This window comes from Vulpes lagopus, chromosome 16 (genome assembly GCF_018345385.1).
Source record: "Vulpes lagopus strain Blue_001 chromosome 16, ASM1834538v1, whole genome shotgun sequence".
In the NCBI taxonomy this organism is placed as follows: Eukaryota; Metazoa; Chordata; class Mammalia; order Carnivora; family Canidae; genus Vulpes; species Vulpes lagopus.
Genome location: NC_054839.1, coordinates 15,069,237 through 15,085,134, shown reverse-complemented (window position 1 = coordinate 15,085,134; position 15,898 = coordinate 15,069,237). Strand labels below are relative to the sequence as shown.

The following is a 15,898-nucleotide window of genomic DNA, read 5'->3' as shown; positions in this document are numbered from 1 at the left end:
CTGTCTAAACAGAGAGGCACAGCAATACATACATGTCACATACCCATTTATAAATATTTATAGTAATTCCCCAGAAATAACTGAGAAAGTTGAAGAACTGCAGACCACTATCACAGAGTCACATCATACTCTTCCATCTATATAAAATAAGGCAGTAGGCTTCAAAGCAGCAGCTACATTGACAGATGTGTAAGGTAGAGAAAGAAAGTTGAGACTAATAGCCAATAAATTGTAAAAGATCAAGTTTTTCAGACATTTAACATGAGAGTGCATAAGTTCCAAATATATCAAAATGCTATATGTATATATAGCATAATGGCACAGTCTGGTGACTAATGTTTACAATGATGGTTCTGAGTAATCTGTGTTAAATTATTTCAGCACTTGGTATTCAGAAGTCAAATAAGTTTGTAAGAACAGTTCCAGCAGATGCATTTAAAAATACTTAAAACTGCTGAGTCTCAGTTATCTGAAAACAATAAAACTTCCTTTCCAAAAATGTTTTCTTTAGGAAGTAACCTTCCCTGGGCTTGCTACTGCACGTGCCTGAAGACCTCTCTAGAGACAGATTTCCTACAGCTGAAGCCTGTGTTACTGTCCAGTAGTACACATGAGCAACATAAGACTGCATTTACCATAAAACCAGAAAACTTACAAGAAGTGTCAGCCATTTCGAATCTGTGTTTGTCTCAACTGAGTTTTACAGGAGTGGTGATTAGAAAAAGATCGTATAATAAAACATGCCTGTAGTGTAATTATATAAAGCCTATTTTTCACCCAATTCTATGAGGTCCTTAATTAAAAACAACAGAAAAGGTTCCCTTCTGGGGACACAGGTAATTGTATGTATGTAGACAGAGCTTGGTGAATTTCATTTCTAATATCTTAGAGGAACTTTGTAATATAGTGAAATTACACACTAGCTCATTATCCTAAAACAGTATTCCTCTGATGGCTGCCTTCAGAAATCTAATCTTCATGAAATATTTTTTTAACTAAAAAGGGTTCCATGAATAAATAAGTTGCTCAATTGGTGAATTAACCAAAAAATGACCTTTTCTTTCACCATTAAGTATATCACATCTCATAACTATTAATATATTGATGCATTCTGAAAAATCTCTCCCCTAACCCTCCCCAAGAACGCAGTGTTCTTTAAACTTGGCAGAGAACAGTTTTCCCCTCAAAATGTATGTCAACACCTCAGAGTAGTATTCCATTGAACACATCTTGGAACATGCTCTTGTACATGCCTACGCCTTATTTTATTAATTTATTCATTTAAGTAATCTCTACACCCAATGTGGGGCTTGAACTCACAACTGTGAGATCAGGAGTCTCATGTTCTTCCAAATGAGCCAGCCAGGTACCTCCGTGTCTACATTTTATTAAACAGAATTCTTTAGTAACTGAACTTTTTAAACACTGAAAATATAAAGGTATTATATATAATGATAATTCCAAGATACTGCAAAAATTCCAAATGATCTTGAGGAAAAAATAGCACAAATCATACTAGATAGAATTTACTTCAAGCTTCAGATTCTAGATACATCATCTTTTATTTACTAGAATACACAATTAACTGGAATTTCTTTTCCTAATCTTGTCAAATACATTTCTTCTCTAACAATTTTTAATTCTACTTTAATTTTTGCTACATTATAAATACAAATGGAAACCATGATTGAATATGGGATGCAGGTACAGAAAAAATGCAGACACTATTATGTTCTTACCTGTGATTCTCTCTAAGAAATGTGATATCAGAGCGAGAGGCATGTTTAGGCAAAGAGGAAAGAAGGGCATCAACTTTCATAACAAGGTCGCTCATTCTAGAAAAACAAGATAAACAATGTGTGAGTTTTTGGAAGGAGAAAGGCTCATATTCCATGTCACAATGCCCCAAGAAACAGAAGTTTAATTTAAAGTATCTCCAGTAGACAAGCTTTATATAAATGACTTTTCTTCCAAATTTGTTAGTAAATAGAATTTGTCAGTTTAAAATAAAGATGATGGTTGCTTCAAAAACCATCCTGCTTTTCCTTATCATTGATACAATCTTTAAAGACTTATAAATGATGCTCTCGGCAGTGTCTGTGAATCATTCAATTTGAGGAAATATTTGCTTAGTTCCGGTTTTGTATCCAAGCAGTGGGGCCCACAAAGGAAAGAAAGAACAGCAGAAGGAACAAAAGGGGGAATTTTTAATATAATTAAAAAGTCCAGACATCTATGGTTCTAAATTAGTTTGAAAAGTAATTAAGACCTCATAAAACAAATACCTAGATTAAATATAACCAAATTTGAACATCCATGAAGAGGAAATGTATTTATGTTCATGGATACACTAGGGCAGAAAATGTTGGCTGAACTTTAAGGAAAGCTTTAAGGAAAGAATAAGAACTTCCATTTTATAAAGAAATTTAGATTCAGAGTGGTTGAGAACTTGTGTCTCTACTATAATACATCATTTTTTACTGGACTGTTAGGTTCTGACATGTAGGACTTCGATTGTCACTTAATAAACATATATAAAACAAATGAATTAATCAGAACCATAATCTCTATTCCTAAACTCTCTCAAAGGTATTTATCAGCCATATAACCTCTAACGCGTGAAACTGTAGGCACAGTTCAGGAAATGTGGTCAAACATGCTTTTAAGGAGACCATATGCACTGAGAGAAGAAATGAAGAAAGGGAAATGTGGGACCCAAACAACCTTTCTGTAGATTCTCTGAATTTTCCAGTATTCAGGTCAATTTTTCTCTTTTGGCAACGTACTCGGAACTGAAAGGGGAGCAGGCACAATCAACTCTGCACCTGCTGTCTGAGAAGTGGAGACATCTCTGAGAGCAGAGCTAGCAGTAATCACTCCACTATAGAAACATATATCGCATGCTCATCAGGGAAGGTTCCAAGGACTCTGCCTTGAACATTCAGAGTCTATCTTCCTGGGTAGCTAACTCTTGGAAAGCATGAAAACAAGGCTGCGTATCTCAAACATAGGTTCGTATTTAAGCAAATTCAAATTTATTCAACCACAATAGGCCTTGTTTAGCATTATGTGTGTGCATGCGATAGCTTTAGACCATGAGAGGGGATGTTCTTAGAGTTTAATGTTACTGGCTTGAGGGTGGTTTTGGCCTGAAATGCACTTTTAAAGCAGCTGAAATAGCTTCTCAAACCAACTTAAAACTTTTTTTTTTTTAACCAAATAAAGGTTTTAAAAATTAGCTTTGAAATGTTAACAATATATTCACAAAATCCTAAATTATTTAACTAATAAACTATAACTTCTTTCTTTTTAAAGTTTTCTTTAGTTTTACTTCACTTGAAAATAACTGTGGATATTATCTCTTTACTGAAGAAAAGCCCTTACTTTACTACTTTATTTATAATTTTCTTTTCTTTTTTTTTTTTAAGATTTATTTATTTATTCATGATAGACACAGAGAGAGAGAGAGAGAGAGAGAGGCAGAGACACAGGCAGAGGGAGAAGCAGGCTCCATGCATGGAGCCCGATGCGGAACTCGATCCCGGGACTCCAGGATTGCGCCCTGGGCCAAAGGCAGGTGCCAAACCGCTGAGCCACCCAGGGATCCCCTATTTATAATTTTCTATGGTAACATAGTTTCCTAACTGATGAATTACTTCCTAATGACACATTGAGTAAAGACATCCATTTCACCTGGATCAGAATTCCATATTTAAGACTAAGAATCAGAACTTTAAGCCCTGACAGGACCACCTCACAGCCTAACTGTACATTGCAAGATGCACGAGTACACAGGAAGTAGAGGATGGAAAAAGATGTAACAGAAAAACATTAACCAAAAAGAACGAGGATGTGGCTAAAATATAAGATGCCACAGACATTAAGACAAAATCATTATTAGGAAAGGAGTAATTTATATAATGATAAAAGGAACAATTCACTAGAAACATGACAGAACTGAATCACGATCTACATGACTGTAGCTCAAAATATTTCACAACAAAAATTGACAAAGCTACAAGAGTTAAATGATAGATCCATAATCCTAGTAGTATTTTAACAAACTTCTAGTAACTGACAGATAAAACAAAGAAAAATTGAGTATTTCAATGGCTGGAAAAACCCAGCATGTTCAAAATGATATATATATAAAATCTTCCACACAATTAGAGAATATGCCTTAAAAAATATCAAGCACAGGAACAGTGATAAAAAGTAAACCTGTTTCACAAAATCCAGATAAATAAATTAATGTGCTAAATAATTAATGTGCACGAAACATGCTCTCTAATCACAGTTCAAAGCGAAACAGAAATCAATCACACACTGTGGCATTAAAAATTTTTAAAGCACATCTTATTCATTTATTTATTCAATAAATATTTACTGGGTGTCTAATAAGATCTAGGAACACAATTCTATAAAGAGAAGATAAAAACAATAAAATGGACTACAAATTTGCCTTGATGAAGCCAACAATTACAAATATTTCAAAACATCTTAAAAAATAAACAAGTGTCAAAAAACCCCAGAAATTTGAACATATTATCACAGAATCATAATGTATTATTTATATATTAAAACTTAGGTGATTCAACTAAATAAGTGTTTAGAGAGATGTTGTAAGCTGGTAATTTAAGGATATGTAAGGAAAAAACTGTGTTATTAATAAGCTATGAATTCAACTTGAGAAGTTTATAAAAGAGAGATTAAAATGAACTGAAACTAATAAACCTAATATTGTTCCTGTAATTTAACATTAAATGATTTGAAATGTAATTTAAAATACACCGTTTATGTGTATTCAAGGCATAAAGTACAAGGGAATAAATCCAAAAATAGATGTGTAACACCTCATGGGGGAAAAAATAGAAGCTTCACTGAAGGCAACCCAAAAGGAACACTAATTAATGTGTCTACCTTATCTACCTATATAGTCTCATATATATATGTTTACATATAAATCATATATCACAATTATACACCATATACATCAGTTATATACCTGTTATTTTATATTATGCTGTATATTATACATTATATATTTACATAACTATAAACAATATATGTATATATTTAATAGATGGGTAATTTAATATTATATAAATTTGGCAATTTTCCTTAAACTAATCTATAAATTCAAAGAAATTCCCATAAAAATTCCAGGAATGTTTTTTATGGAACTTGTTACGCTGGTCCTAATCATATTTATACAAGAAAAACAAATAGCCAAAAACAGTCAACACAATTTTGAAGAAAAGGCAGAAGAGAGAATTTTTGCTATCCAGTATCAAAATTTATTATAAAGCTGTGGTAACTGGAGTGTGGAACTGGCACAGGATAGCATACCAGCGAAACAGCATAAAGATCCAAGAAGAATCAAAGATATAAACCAGTAAAAAAATAAAACTGTAAAACTTTTAGAATAAAGGAGAATATCTTTATGAACTCAGGCTAGAGAAAATTCTTAAACATCCTACAAACACACACACACACACACACACACACACACACATGCAGACCACAGATAAGCTATGAAGGAAAAACTCTTATATTTTGACATTGAAATAAAAAATGTCTATGTATCTGGTAAAAAAAATTACAATAAAAAAGTAAATGGCCATGTCACAAGCTATAATATGTAAGGTGCATATAAGTCATAAAGATTAGTATACAGAATCACAGAAACTGGTTTATACATTTTTAAAAGAAGAAAATAACCCAACAGGTAACTAAGCAAAGACGTAAACAGGTATTTTACAGAAGAGTAAACATGAATGAAAATAATTATATAAAAAGATACTCAACTTTACTAAAAGTCAAAGAAATTCAAATTAAAAAAAGATACAATTTCACATCCACCAGAGAGAAAAAAATTAACAAGTCGGATAACACCAAGTATTGGTAAGAACTTGGGGAAACAGAACTTGCACATTTCTGCTGGAGTGTTAACTGTTGTAGCTATTTTAAAGGACAGAATTTAACAGCAGCTGGTAAAGCAGAGGACATGCATACCCTACAACCCAAGTGTACACTCCTGTGTTCTAAAGGAACTCACACTGCACATGGAGACATTTAAAGCTGGTTCATTGCAGCTTTCTCTAATAGTAAAAAACTGAAGCCAAGTCAACTGTACCTCAGTAATGGATTGTACAAGTGAGTTACAGTATATTCATAAAATGAAACACTAAAAAGGAATTAAAATGAAGAAACTAGTTCTACATATAGCAACACAGATAAAGCCCCAGAAGTTGCAAAGGAGTCTACAGTAAATAGCATTTCTCTATACAAGTTAGGCATTCAGTGCAATCAACACCAATCATGGATATTCACATGAGAAGCAAAAGCATAAACACAAATATGAAGTCATGCACACAATACTTTAGAAAATGGTTACCTTTCAGGGAGAATGGAGACTGGCTAGGTGGGCAAGAAATAAAGAGGACAGTAAGATCCAAGGCAAATAAAACAAACTATTAACATCTACAGTATGGCGGTGAGTATATGGATGCCTTTTGTTATTTAAATATTCTCTATATATCTTTTATATCTTACATACATATTTGAAACATTTTCTAAAATAAAAAAGAAACATTTTCTAATCTTAAAAAGAAAAATAAAAAAAAGCACCATCCCCCAAAATGAATTGCTCTTATGATTTTAAATACTTACTTCTTTGAGCTAATTTCCATATTTTCAACAATGTCTTTAATTTCCTCTACTAAATTAGTAAATGTTATTTTTTCCAAGAAGTAAAAATCTTCTGTGTAGAAATTTTCATCTAAAGGTCCTAGGAACTTAAAATGAAAGTAGTTTTATTATTGTATACCTTCTAGAAGATACCAGTTTGGGACATTTTCTCATCAAATAGAAATTTAAGCAAAAATCGCTTACAGATTAAACAGATGTAGCTATCAATCTCACCATTTACTAAATCTACTGGAAAACAAAGAAGAGAAAAATGTTTCTCACTTTGATATCACAAATAACATTTGCATTAACACCAAAATCAAACGGACAGAATTAAAAAGTAGTAAACTGCTTCCATTTGAAAGTTTTATTTTGAAACATAATGCTTCCAATAACCAAAGGCTTTTTATCCTAAGGTAAATTATGAAACCAAGTGTCTATACTTTATAAATCTTTTATTTTCAATTTGCTTTTTTATTCACCTATAAATTGCAGTCTACACTATGTCGATATGAATTAGTAAATAAGCAAGGTATAAAAGAGAAAAAACAGAACACAAATCACATAACTACTGTAATGTACCAACCCATCTTCAATTGAACTGATGCTGTATAAATGGTTTGGAGTACAGCAAGGTCATGCAGGTAAGTTTTATACCAGTAACTCGAGAGGGGCAAGATGTCAAATTGCCACATATCTAATTTCATAGGATGGCTATTCCATCGTAATGACCACCAACTCTACTACCATTAGCATTCCCCGAGGCAAGGAGTACATGCTGTCATCAGAATTTTATGAACCCAAGACTTGATGTAGAAGGTGAGCCTGACATAGTCTTATGTACTAAATAATTACACTTAATGACAAACAACTAGAAGGTATATCATCCAGAGTGTTTTTTTTTTCTTGGAAAAAGACCAGAAAAAAATTATTGTAGCAGACTTTCTTACTTCCTCTTCATCTGCTTCTGTAATTAATATTTTCTAAAAATTAATGAAGTTCTTGAATCTCTTCTCATTTGTCCATATCATAGGTGATATTCGTATTCCAGCGAAACAACTACCACGTTTTGCTTTAAACACAGGCTCTTAAAAATGCAAAAAGTGGGCACTATAAAACTAAAAGTACACATATAAACATTTCATTGCTTTAAGATTTGGTAACACTTTTAAGATACCTTTGAAAGCACTTTCAATGTTGTATTTTATGGACTATCACTAGGAGAAGCCTGGAAAAGAGCTGGATTTTATCTATACCACCTCTAGTGACTGAAGCATTTTGGTATAACTAAGAAAAAGGAAATATGACCTCAATTTATTTTAAGGGGTTAATTAGATTGGCTATTCTTCATTGATTAAATTCACCAGAGAACTGGCTGTATTTCACCTATGTAAGTAGTATAAAAAAGCTAGGAGAAGCTTGATTCTTTGGTATCTTAATTCTTCTACTTAAAATTGAATATAATATTTGTGGAGTAAGGTAACTTAAATAGTATAAAAATCATGGAATGTCCAAGTGAGGAAAAAGGAATATTGAACTTGAAAATCTTGTAAAAACATAAAAAAACCTATCTGGTGCTTATCCAACCAACCATCTTTACATTTTGGAAATGTGATTTTTCAGTTATATAGAATAACTGTTGTAATAGAAATGCATTACCTCCTTTGAAAGCTCATTAATATTTCAGAAAACTCTGCCAGAGTATTCATCCATATGCTGAGCAAAAAACCTCTACTCTCATGGAAATCTCAGCAACTGGCCTGATTCTTTACTGACTCTCGTTAAGTGTAACGCAAATAGAGTCTACAAATGTACCCACTCTTTCTCATGATAGCCTTCAAATAGTTAAAGAAAAAAATAGGAATTAATATTTACTGAAAATTTACTGTCTGGGGCTGTTTTATGCCTTTTAATATAAACTATATTTAAGCTCTGATGACTGTAAAATAGACCATCACCATTCCCACTATTCAAATGACATTTTCAAACCAAGTCTCACAGAGGTCATACAATCAATGGTGGACATGGAATTTGAATCCAGATTTGTTTGGCTAAGAAGAAACCTTGTTTGTTTCTCTACTCTCTGCTACTCCTTGTGTTTCACTAATTTGCAAACCTGTAGGTTAATAATAGTAAATTTATTATAATTATAGTAGCAGTGTTAGTGTTTTATTTAATACTAAAAATACATAAATTTTTAATTCTTGAGCATATAGTAAGAAAGTATAAGATGATCACCACATCCTAGTTTTGATCACTGCATTAAACAATTTGACTTTGAGTATGTTCTAATTCTAACAAACATTGGACAGGTTCAGAATGAAAACTGATTCTAAAATGTTAGATTTCAACCATTAAACTATCTGGCTCAGAGTTGTAACTGCTACAATTGCTGTCATTATTGTGCTTTCTAGCATTACACTGAGACAGAGTAATAAGCTAAGTATTATATTACAGCTCATGAACCACAGTACTTCTTTTCAGACATATTATACTTTTCTATTTGAATCATAGTTCCACAAAAAAATAAAATAATAAATTTCTATGAATCACCACAAAAGTCAACATAATTCAACTTAATGTCCATCTCCAGCCCCAGCCTCTCCCCTGAATTCAACTCATATGTTCAACTGCCAACCCAATAAGCACAGGTGGAGATCCAGAACTGACCAATGAACTTCTCCTATGTCCAGAACTGAATTATTTTTCCCCTTCCATTCTTCCTGAACAACCCCACTCTGTCAGCAGACTTCCTTGCCTTAATACATGGCAACTCTACTCTGCCAGTTACATAGTTCTCTAACATTCCACATCAAGTCTGTCAGCAACTCCTGGTCACTCTTCCTCCAGAATATAATCCCTACCACTCCTCACTACCTCCACTAGAGCCATTCTGGTCCAAGCCACCATTAGCTCTCACCAGGACTACTGAAATAGCTCCCAACTGGCTTCTTGACCCCCTATAGTTTATTCTGAATAAAACAGCCATTTAGAGATCCAAATAAAACATAAGTCAGATCATGTCGGTCCTCTGCCCAGAACTATGAGCCTCACAACTCATTCAGCATGAAGCAGGAGTCCTTAAACGGTCTATAAAACCCTATATCATCTTGTAGGCAGCTGTTTTCTGTGCTTCTCTTCTGAATAATCTCTTTGTACCTGCTATTCCTAGAACACACAGCAATCATCTCACCTTGGGACATTTGTCCTTACTGTGCCCTTTATCTAGAACATTCTTCTTCCAGATATTCTACATGGCTTGCTCTTTCACCTCCTCTGGTTCTATCCAAATGACACTTTATCAATAAGGATGCTACTTGTTGTCTGTAGCTGCCCAGCAAAATACAAACTTCATGAAAACATGTTTTTTCACTACTATACTCTCAGAACCTAGAAGAATGTTTGATTCATAGTTGATGCAATATTAGAATCTGGAGCGTTTTGGGTTTTTTTTTTAATTTAAAAAAAATTTTTTTTTTAATTTTTTATTTATTTATGATAGTCACAGAGAGAGAGAGAGAGACGTTTTGGGTTTTTTAAAAGATTTTATTTTAGAGAGAGAGAAAGAAAGAGAATATGAAGGAGAGAAAGGCAAATGGAGAAGGAGAGAAAAAGAATCTCAAGCAGACCCCCTGTGCCGAGTGCAGAGCCTGATGTGGGGCTCGATCTCATGACCCTGAGATCATGACCTGAGCTGAAATCAAGAGTTGGAGACTTAATTGACTGAGCCACTCAAGTGCCCTAAAGATCTGATTATTTTCATAAATTTCAAGGAAAATGAAGAAAACTATTATTCTAGGAAAAATAAGATAAATGTAACTAACTACATTTGTTATCACTAATACTGATAACATATGAATTACATTAAGCAAGGACAAAGAAAACATGAAGGAGTTTTTCCATAATGTATAACCAAAAGGCAAGGTAACTAGATACAGCAGGTGTAATTTTTTCCTCTTTATCTTTAAAATTCCAGGCAGATTCAAAAATACTTATATACTGTAAACCTGTTCTAAAAAGCTACATGTCCTCCCAAAGCAACTATCAAAAAGAAAAAGCAATGTAATTTCTGGGCTTCCACATACCTCACTATCAAATTCACAAATACTTCATCTATTACTATAATAATACACAACTGTTGTCACCAATTTGTAAAATAGCATTGCACAAAGATGAACCTTTAGTACCTAATGCAATTAGCCTGGAAACTACATAGAAGCAGATATATTTGATCTGTGAAGGCTTGCAAATATGAGTCCCTTACTATTATTCTCCAATTCCTAGGATTTATAGTTGAAGAAAGAAAGAATAAGCATAATTTTAAGGGAAAATGAGATGGGAATAATCATTCATTAAGGGACCTCATAAAAATGTGGAAAACAGGGGCACCTGGGTGACTTAGTTAAGCATCTGCCTTGGACTCAGGTCATGATATTGGGGTCCTGGAATGGAGCTCTGTGCTCAGCTCCCTACTCAGTGGGGAGTCTGCTTCTCCCTGTCTCTCTGCTTGTGCTCTCTCTCAAATAAATAAAATCTTTTTAAAAAAATGTAGAAAACAAAGAAAACATTAAGAGTGTATTAGAAGACACTTGAAAGACAATTTAGGGATATATAATTTGGTAGTTCAAGCAAAGATATGTCAAACACATTGCGTTAGTTGAATTCTTGATGAATCTAACCACTAGATTCTATTTTTTAAAATCTAAATAATTCCTGAGAATAAAACCAGATTCTCACATTCAAAAAATAGTAATAATATCATCATGAATTTTGTAGGTCTATAAAGTTTCTCTAATTAATCAGAAAAATGTTTCTGATATACTAAGAGAAAAAAGTATGATATAAAATTTTATGCATACATATATATAATAGGATTACAATTATGTATTTTTACAAACCAGATATGGCTATATAGAGTAGAAAAAAGGGTTAAGCGGTAAAACAATAAGCTATAATACATTTTATTAGGAGGTAGGAGTAAGAGTGATTTTTCTTATAGATTTTAATGATTACATTAACAAGTATTACTTTATACCTCAAAAATAACAGTTCAATACTTTTGGGAGTTAACACAATCAACTGTAGAGAAAAGCTACAAGAAGTAAAAGATGTCACAATGTACTTTCCATACCTACTCCAACAGTGGTTCTCAAGTCACAAAGGTTGCAGCAGATACTAAGTTGTTTGTTCTAATACTTGTATTATAGCAAAATAAAAGCTATCCCTATAAGAACATTTTTACCCACCACATTGATTTTCATCTTGGAGGGATGGGGTGGAATAACAAGTAGTGTACCCTTTTATTTATGATGAGACCAGTTGGTATGTTCAGTATAGGAGCCTCAGAAGTGCTGCATCAAGTGTGTTGTGATAGAAAAAAATCTGAGACCCCCTAGATCATAAGGTCAGTGAGAAAAGTGAGCCACTGCTTTTTCTACTTACTTTCCCATTGCTGACAATACCTATTTCTCCAGGATGCAATTTAAGTACATCTTGACAGAACAGCTGATGAGTTCGGAAAATATTCACTCCAACAGTATTGTATTTTTTCTCAAAAGCATTCTTATCCATCCCCTAAAACATAAATTAAGAAGGATGAAATCAGTAAGAGAAAATATGTTAAATCATTTTCTTAACAAAGAGTGCTTTAATATATTAATACAAAATTTGAAATTATTCTAAATTATGATTTTAAAAGGTACTATTTTCTTCTGAAACACAAAAAAGATTTCTTTGCCAAGTCAATTACAAAATTTGTAAATCTTGTTACAAGTAGATATTGTATGTCATTATTTGAAATTTTCAGGGAGATTATTGATTAGTAATATGCTAGGTGGCATCAACATAAGTAAAATTTAATGTTAAAGGAATGAAACAAAATGTTTATTAAATTCTGAACTCAGTACCCCCATTTGGTATACTCGGCAAAAAAAAAAAAAAAAAAAAAAAAAAAACTGTCCAAAATATAAACACCCTATTTTACACCACATTATACCAATCTCACAAAACCAATTTAGTGATAATGCATTTTATTTCTGAAATTTAAGAATAATCCTCGGCAAGAGTAAAAAAAAAATATATGGACATTCACAGAAAATAAACCATGAACAGGTTAGTCACATCTTTACACTAAGATATATTCTCCAGATCAGTACTTATCAAACTTTAACATGCAATCACCTGGGTGCCTTGTTAAAATGTAGTTTCTACTTTGGAAGATCCAGGGTGGGGCCTTAATTTTTGAATTTCTAAGAGGTTCTTGGGTATTCCCACAATGGCAGAAATGTTCCACCACACTGTCCAATATGGTAGCCACAGCCACGGATGGTTATTGAGCACGTGACATGTGGCTAGTACAACTGGGGTGCAGAACTTAAATTTTAACTTAATTTAAATTTAAATTTAAAAGAGCCACGGGGGATCCCTGGGTGGCTCAGCAGTTTAGCGCCTGCCTTTGGCCCAGGGCATGATCCTGGAGTCCCGGGATCGAGTCCCACATTGGGCTCCCTGCATGGAGCCTGCTCCCCCGTCTGCCTGTGTCTCCGCCTCTCTCATGAATAAATAAAAAAAATATTTAAAAATAAATAAATAAAAAATAAAAGAGCCACAATTAGCTAGTGGATACAGTATTGGACAGTGTAGCCTTAGATCCTGTTTACTTCCAAAATCCCCGTCTTAATCACCCCATCTCTGACCACAAGCTCCTGAATTTCCAGCTCATGCAACCTAGTGTCATTAGACCAACCAATACTCAACCCCTTCAGTCCTCTGCCTCTACCACTTATTGTCCATCATACCTCCCATAATTTTTCCCTGAGTTAGACCTCAGAGTCCTATACTACAACTAAAACCTTCCATGCTTAGATTCCTTGAATACTTCCCTGAATTCATATTAACCTGGCAAATCCCCAACTCTGTTTAATGCAGCTCTGCCTCCTCTGCAACCAGAGCCAAACTCTTAATAGGGCTAGAGAAAAACATGCAACTAATACTGATCTCACATTCAGTTTAGGGTCATTAGCCTCAGGTGGGCCCTCAGAAACCTTCTCATGCTAATGTATTTAATTCACTTGCTCATTCTCAGAATTAAGAGAAAAGTATGTGGCATTTTCTCTTCTTTCTTCAAACCTCTAATAATACCTACTCTCACTCTATAGTTGGCAAATAACTGGAATTTCTCCTGAAAATGAAAATAATTAGAAGTACTTCATTCTGCTACCACCAAATAAATCTACTCTTCTGTAACCATGCCCAAACATTCTGGCTTCTTTCTGGTTAAAGTGGATGAACAGTTCTTTAAGACCAACAGTTAACACTTGTCCATGGGATCCTGGCACCTTTTATCTACTCAAGAACTTTGCTCCTACTCTGCTCCCCTATCACTGTTTCTCACTGTTTGGATGGACTGTGTCCATTAGCATACAAAAAAGTGGTATCTCCCCAACCTAGAAATTCTTGACCTCAAGTTATGTTCTATGTACAAAATATTTCTCTGTTTGCAATAAAATAAAGTTTCTTATAAGAGCTATCTGTATTATCTGTAGTTCCTGATTTCCCATTCTCTTTTCAATCTAATTTACTTTTTTATACCTACTACTCCACTGAAATAATTCTCATCAAAGTCACCAGTGATCACCTTCACAAGTAAATGGTCAATTATGAAGCCTAATTTCAGGAACATCTGCATAGTTGATCATCCTTTCCTTGAAAGACTTTCTCCAAGTGACTTTCAGCATACCACACTCTCCTGGTTATCTTCCTAACCTGTTGGCTGCTCCATCTGCCTCCTTCACTGGATCATCATTTTCTTGTATACTCCTATATGTTGGAATGCTCCAGGGCTGTTTTCAGCCTCTCTTCTCTCACCCAACTCACTTCTGAAGTATCTCATCCAGTTTCTTGGCTTTAAATGATATATAATGTTGTTAACTCTTAAAGTGTCTAACTCTAAAAATACCTCAACTCTGAATTGATTTCTATACTCATAAATTCAACTGTCAACCCAACGTGTCCACTTGAATGTCAACAGGAATCTATAAGTTAATATGTATAGACTTAACTCTTGATCCTGTATGTGTCCAAATCTCTTCATCTAGACTTCCCCATCTCAAAAAAAGGCACCACTATCAATTCTGACTCCTTAAGCTAAAATGTAAGGATATTACTACCTTCAATGTCATATACAATTGATCACCTAATCCTGTTGACTAGAGTTGTAACAAATATTATGTGCCAACCACTTCACTATCTTTACCACCACTATCTAGTCCAACACCAGTATTTCTTGCCTGGATTATTGCAATAGCATTCTAATTATTCATCATATTTCCATTCTTCTGTTTACTACCAAATCTTCACATGGTATCATCCAGAGTCATTTTTTTAAAGATTATTCACTTCTTCAAGATTGCTCAATCGTTTCCCATTATACTCAGGAAAGACTTCAGTTCCTTACCGTGGCCTATAGGTGCTTGAAATATCTGGGCTCTTTTTTTGACCTCATCTCCTTGTACTCTCCACATCATTGTCTCTATTTTGCTCATAATGATCTTCTGCCTATATCTCAAACCTAGAAAGCCAGTCTCTGTGGCAGTCCTTTAGACTTACTGTGTTCCTGAATCTGGTACATTCTTCTCGCAGATTTTCCATGGCTTGATTTCTCATTTCAAACTTCTGCTTAAATGTAGATGTCAGCCCTGACCAACCCAGCTAAAAGAGCATCCCTCAAACTATCTACCCTCTTTTTTCTTTATATTTTTCCAGTACCATTAAGTTTGTCTGTCTTTCCTACTACCATGTAAGCTCTACAAAAGCAGGGACTCAATATATCTACCTTGGTTGAAAGTATATCTCCACTGTCTAGAAGACAATAAGTATTTTTCAAGGGATTAATGAATCTTCCTTCTTGAGGATCATCTTCCATCTTTAAAATTTTTCTCATACTGAACCCCTTCAGGGAAATACCTAAGTATTGGGAATCCCTGGATGGCTCAATGGTTAAGCATCTGCCTTTGGCCCAGGGCGTGGTCCTGGAGTCCCAGGATCAAGTCCCACATCAGGCTCCCTGCATGGAGCCTGCTTCTCTCTCTGCCTATGTCTCTGCCTCTCTCTCTCTGTGTGTCTCTCATGAATAAATAAATAAAATCTTAAAAAAATACCTAAGTATTATATACATAATCTGTTAGCTCCCCTTCTTCATTTAAGTACA

At 34.0% G+C, this 15,898-nt stretch overlaps 1 protein-coding gene across 1 annotated transcript in view; it reads right to left on the bottom strand.

Moving 5' to 3' along the window:
- The window catches only part of UGGT2 (UDP-glucose glycoprotein glucosyltransferase 2), a 196,012-nt gene that overhangs the window by 50,003 nt on the left and 130,111 nt on the right, over positions 1 to 15,898 (bottom strand). The window contains exons 22-24 of the mRNA XM_041731331.1: positions 12,133 to 12,264; positions 6,673 to 6,797; positions 1,740 to 1,835 (exon numbers count right to left, since the gene is read on the bottom strand). Coding sequence (XP_041587265.1) covers positions 1,740 to 1,835; positions 6,673 to 6,797; positions 12,133 to 12,264 — 353 coding nt within the window. The remainder of the gene's footprint in view (positions 1 to 1,739; positions 1,836 to 6,672; positions 6,798 to 12,132; positions 12,265 to 15,898) is intronic.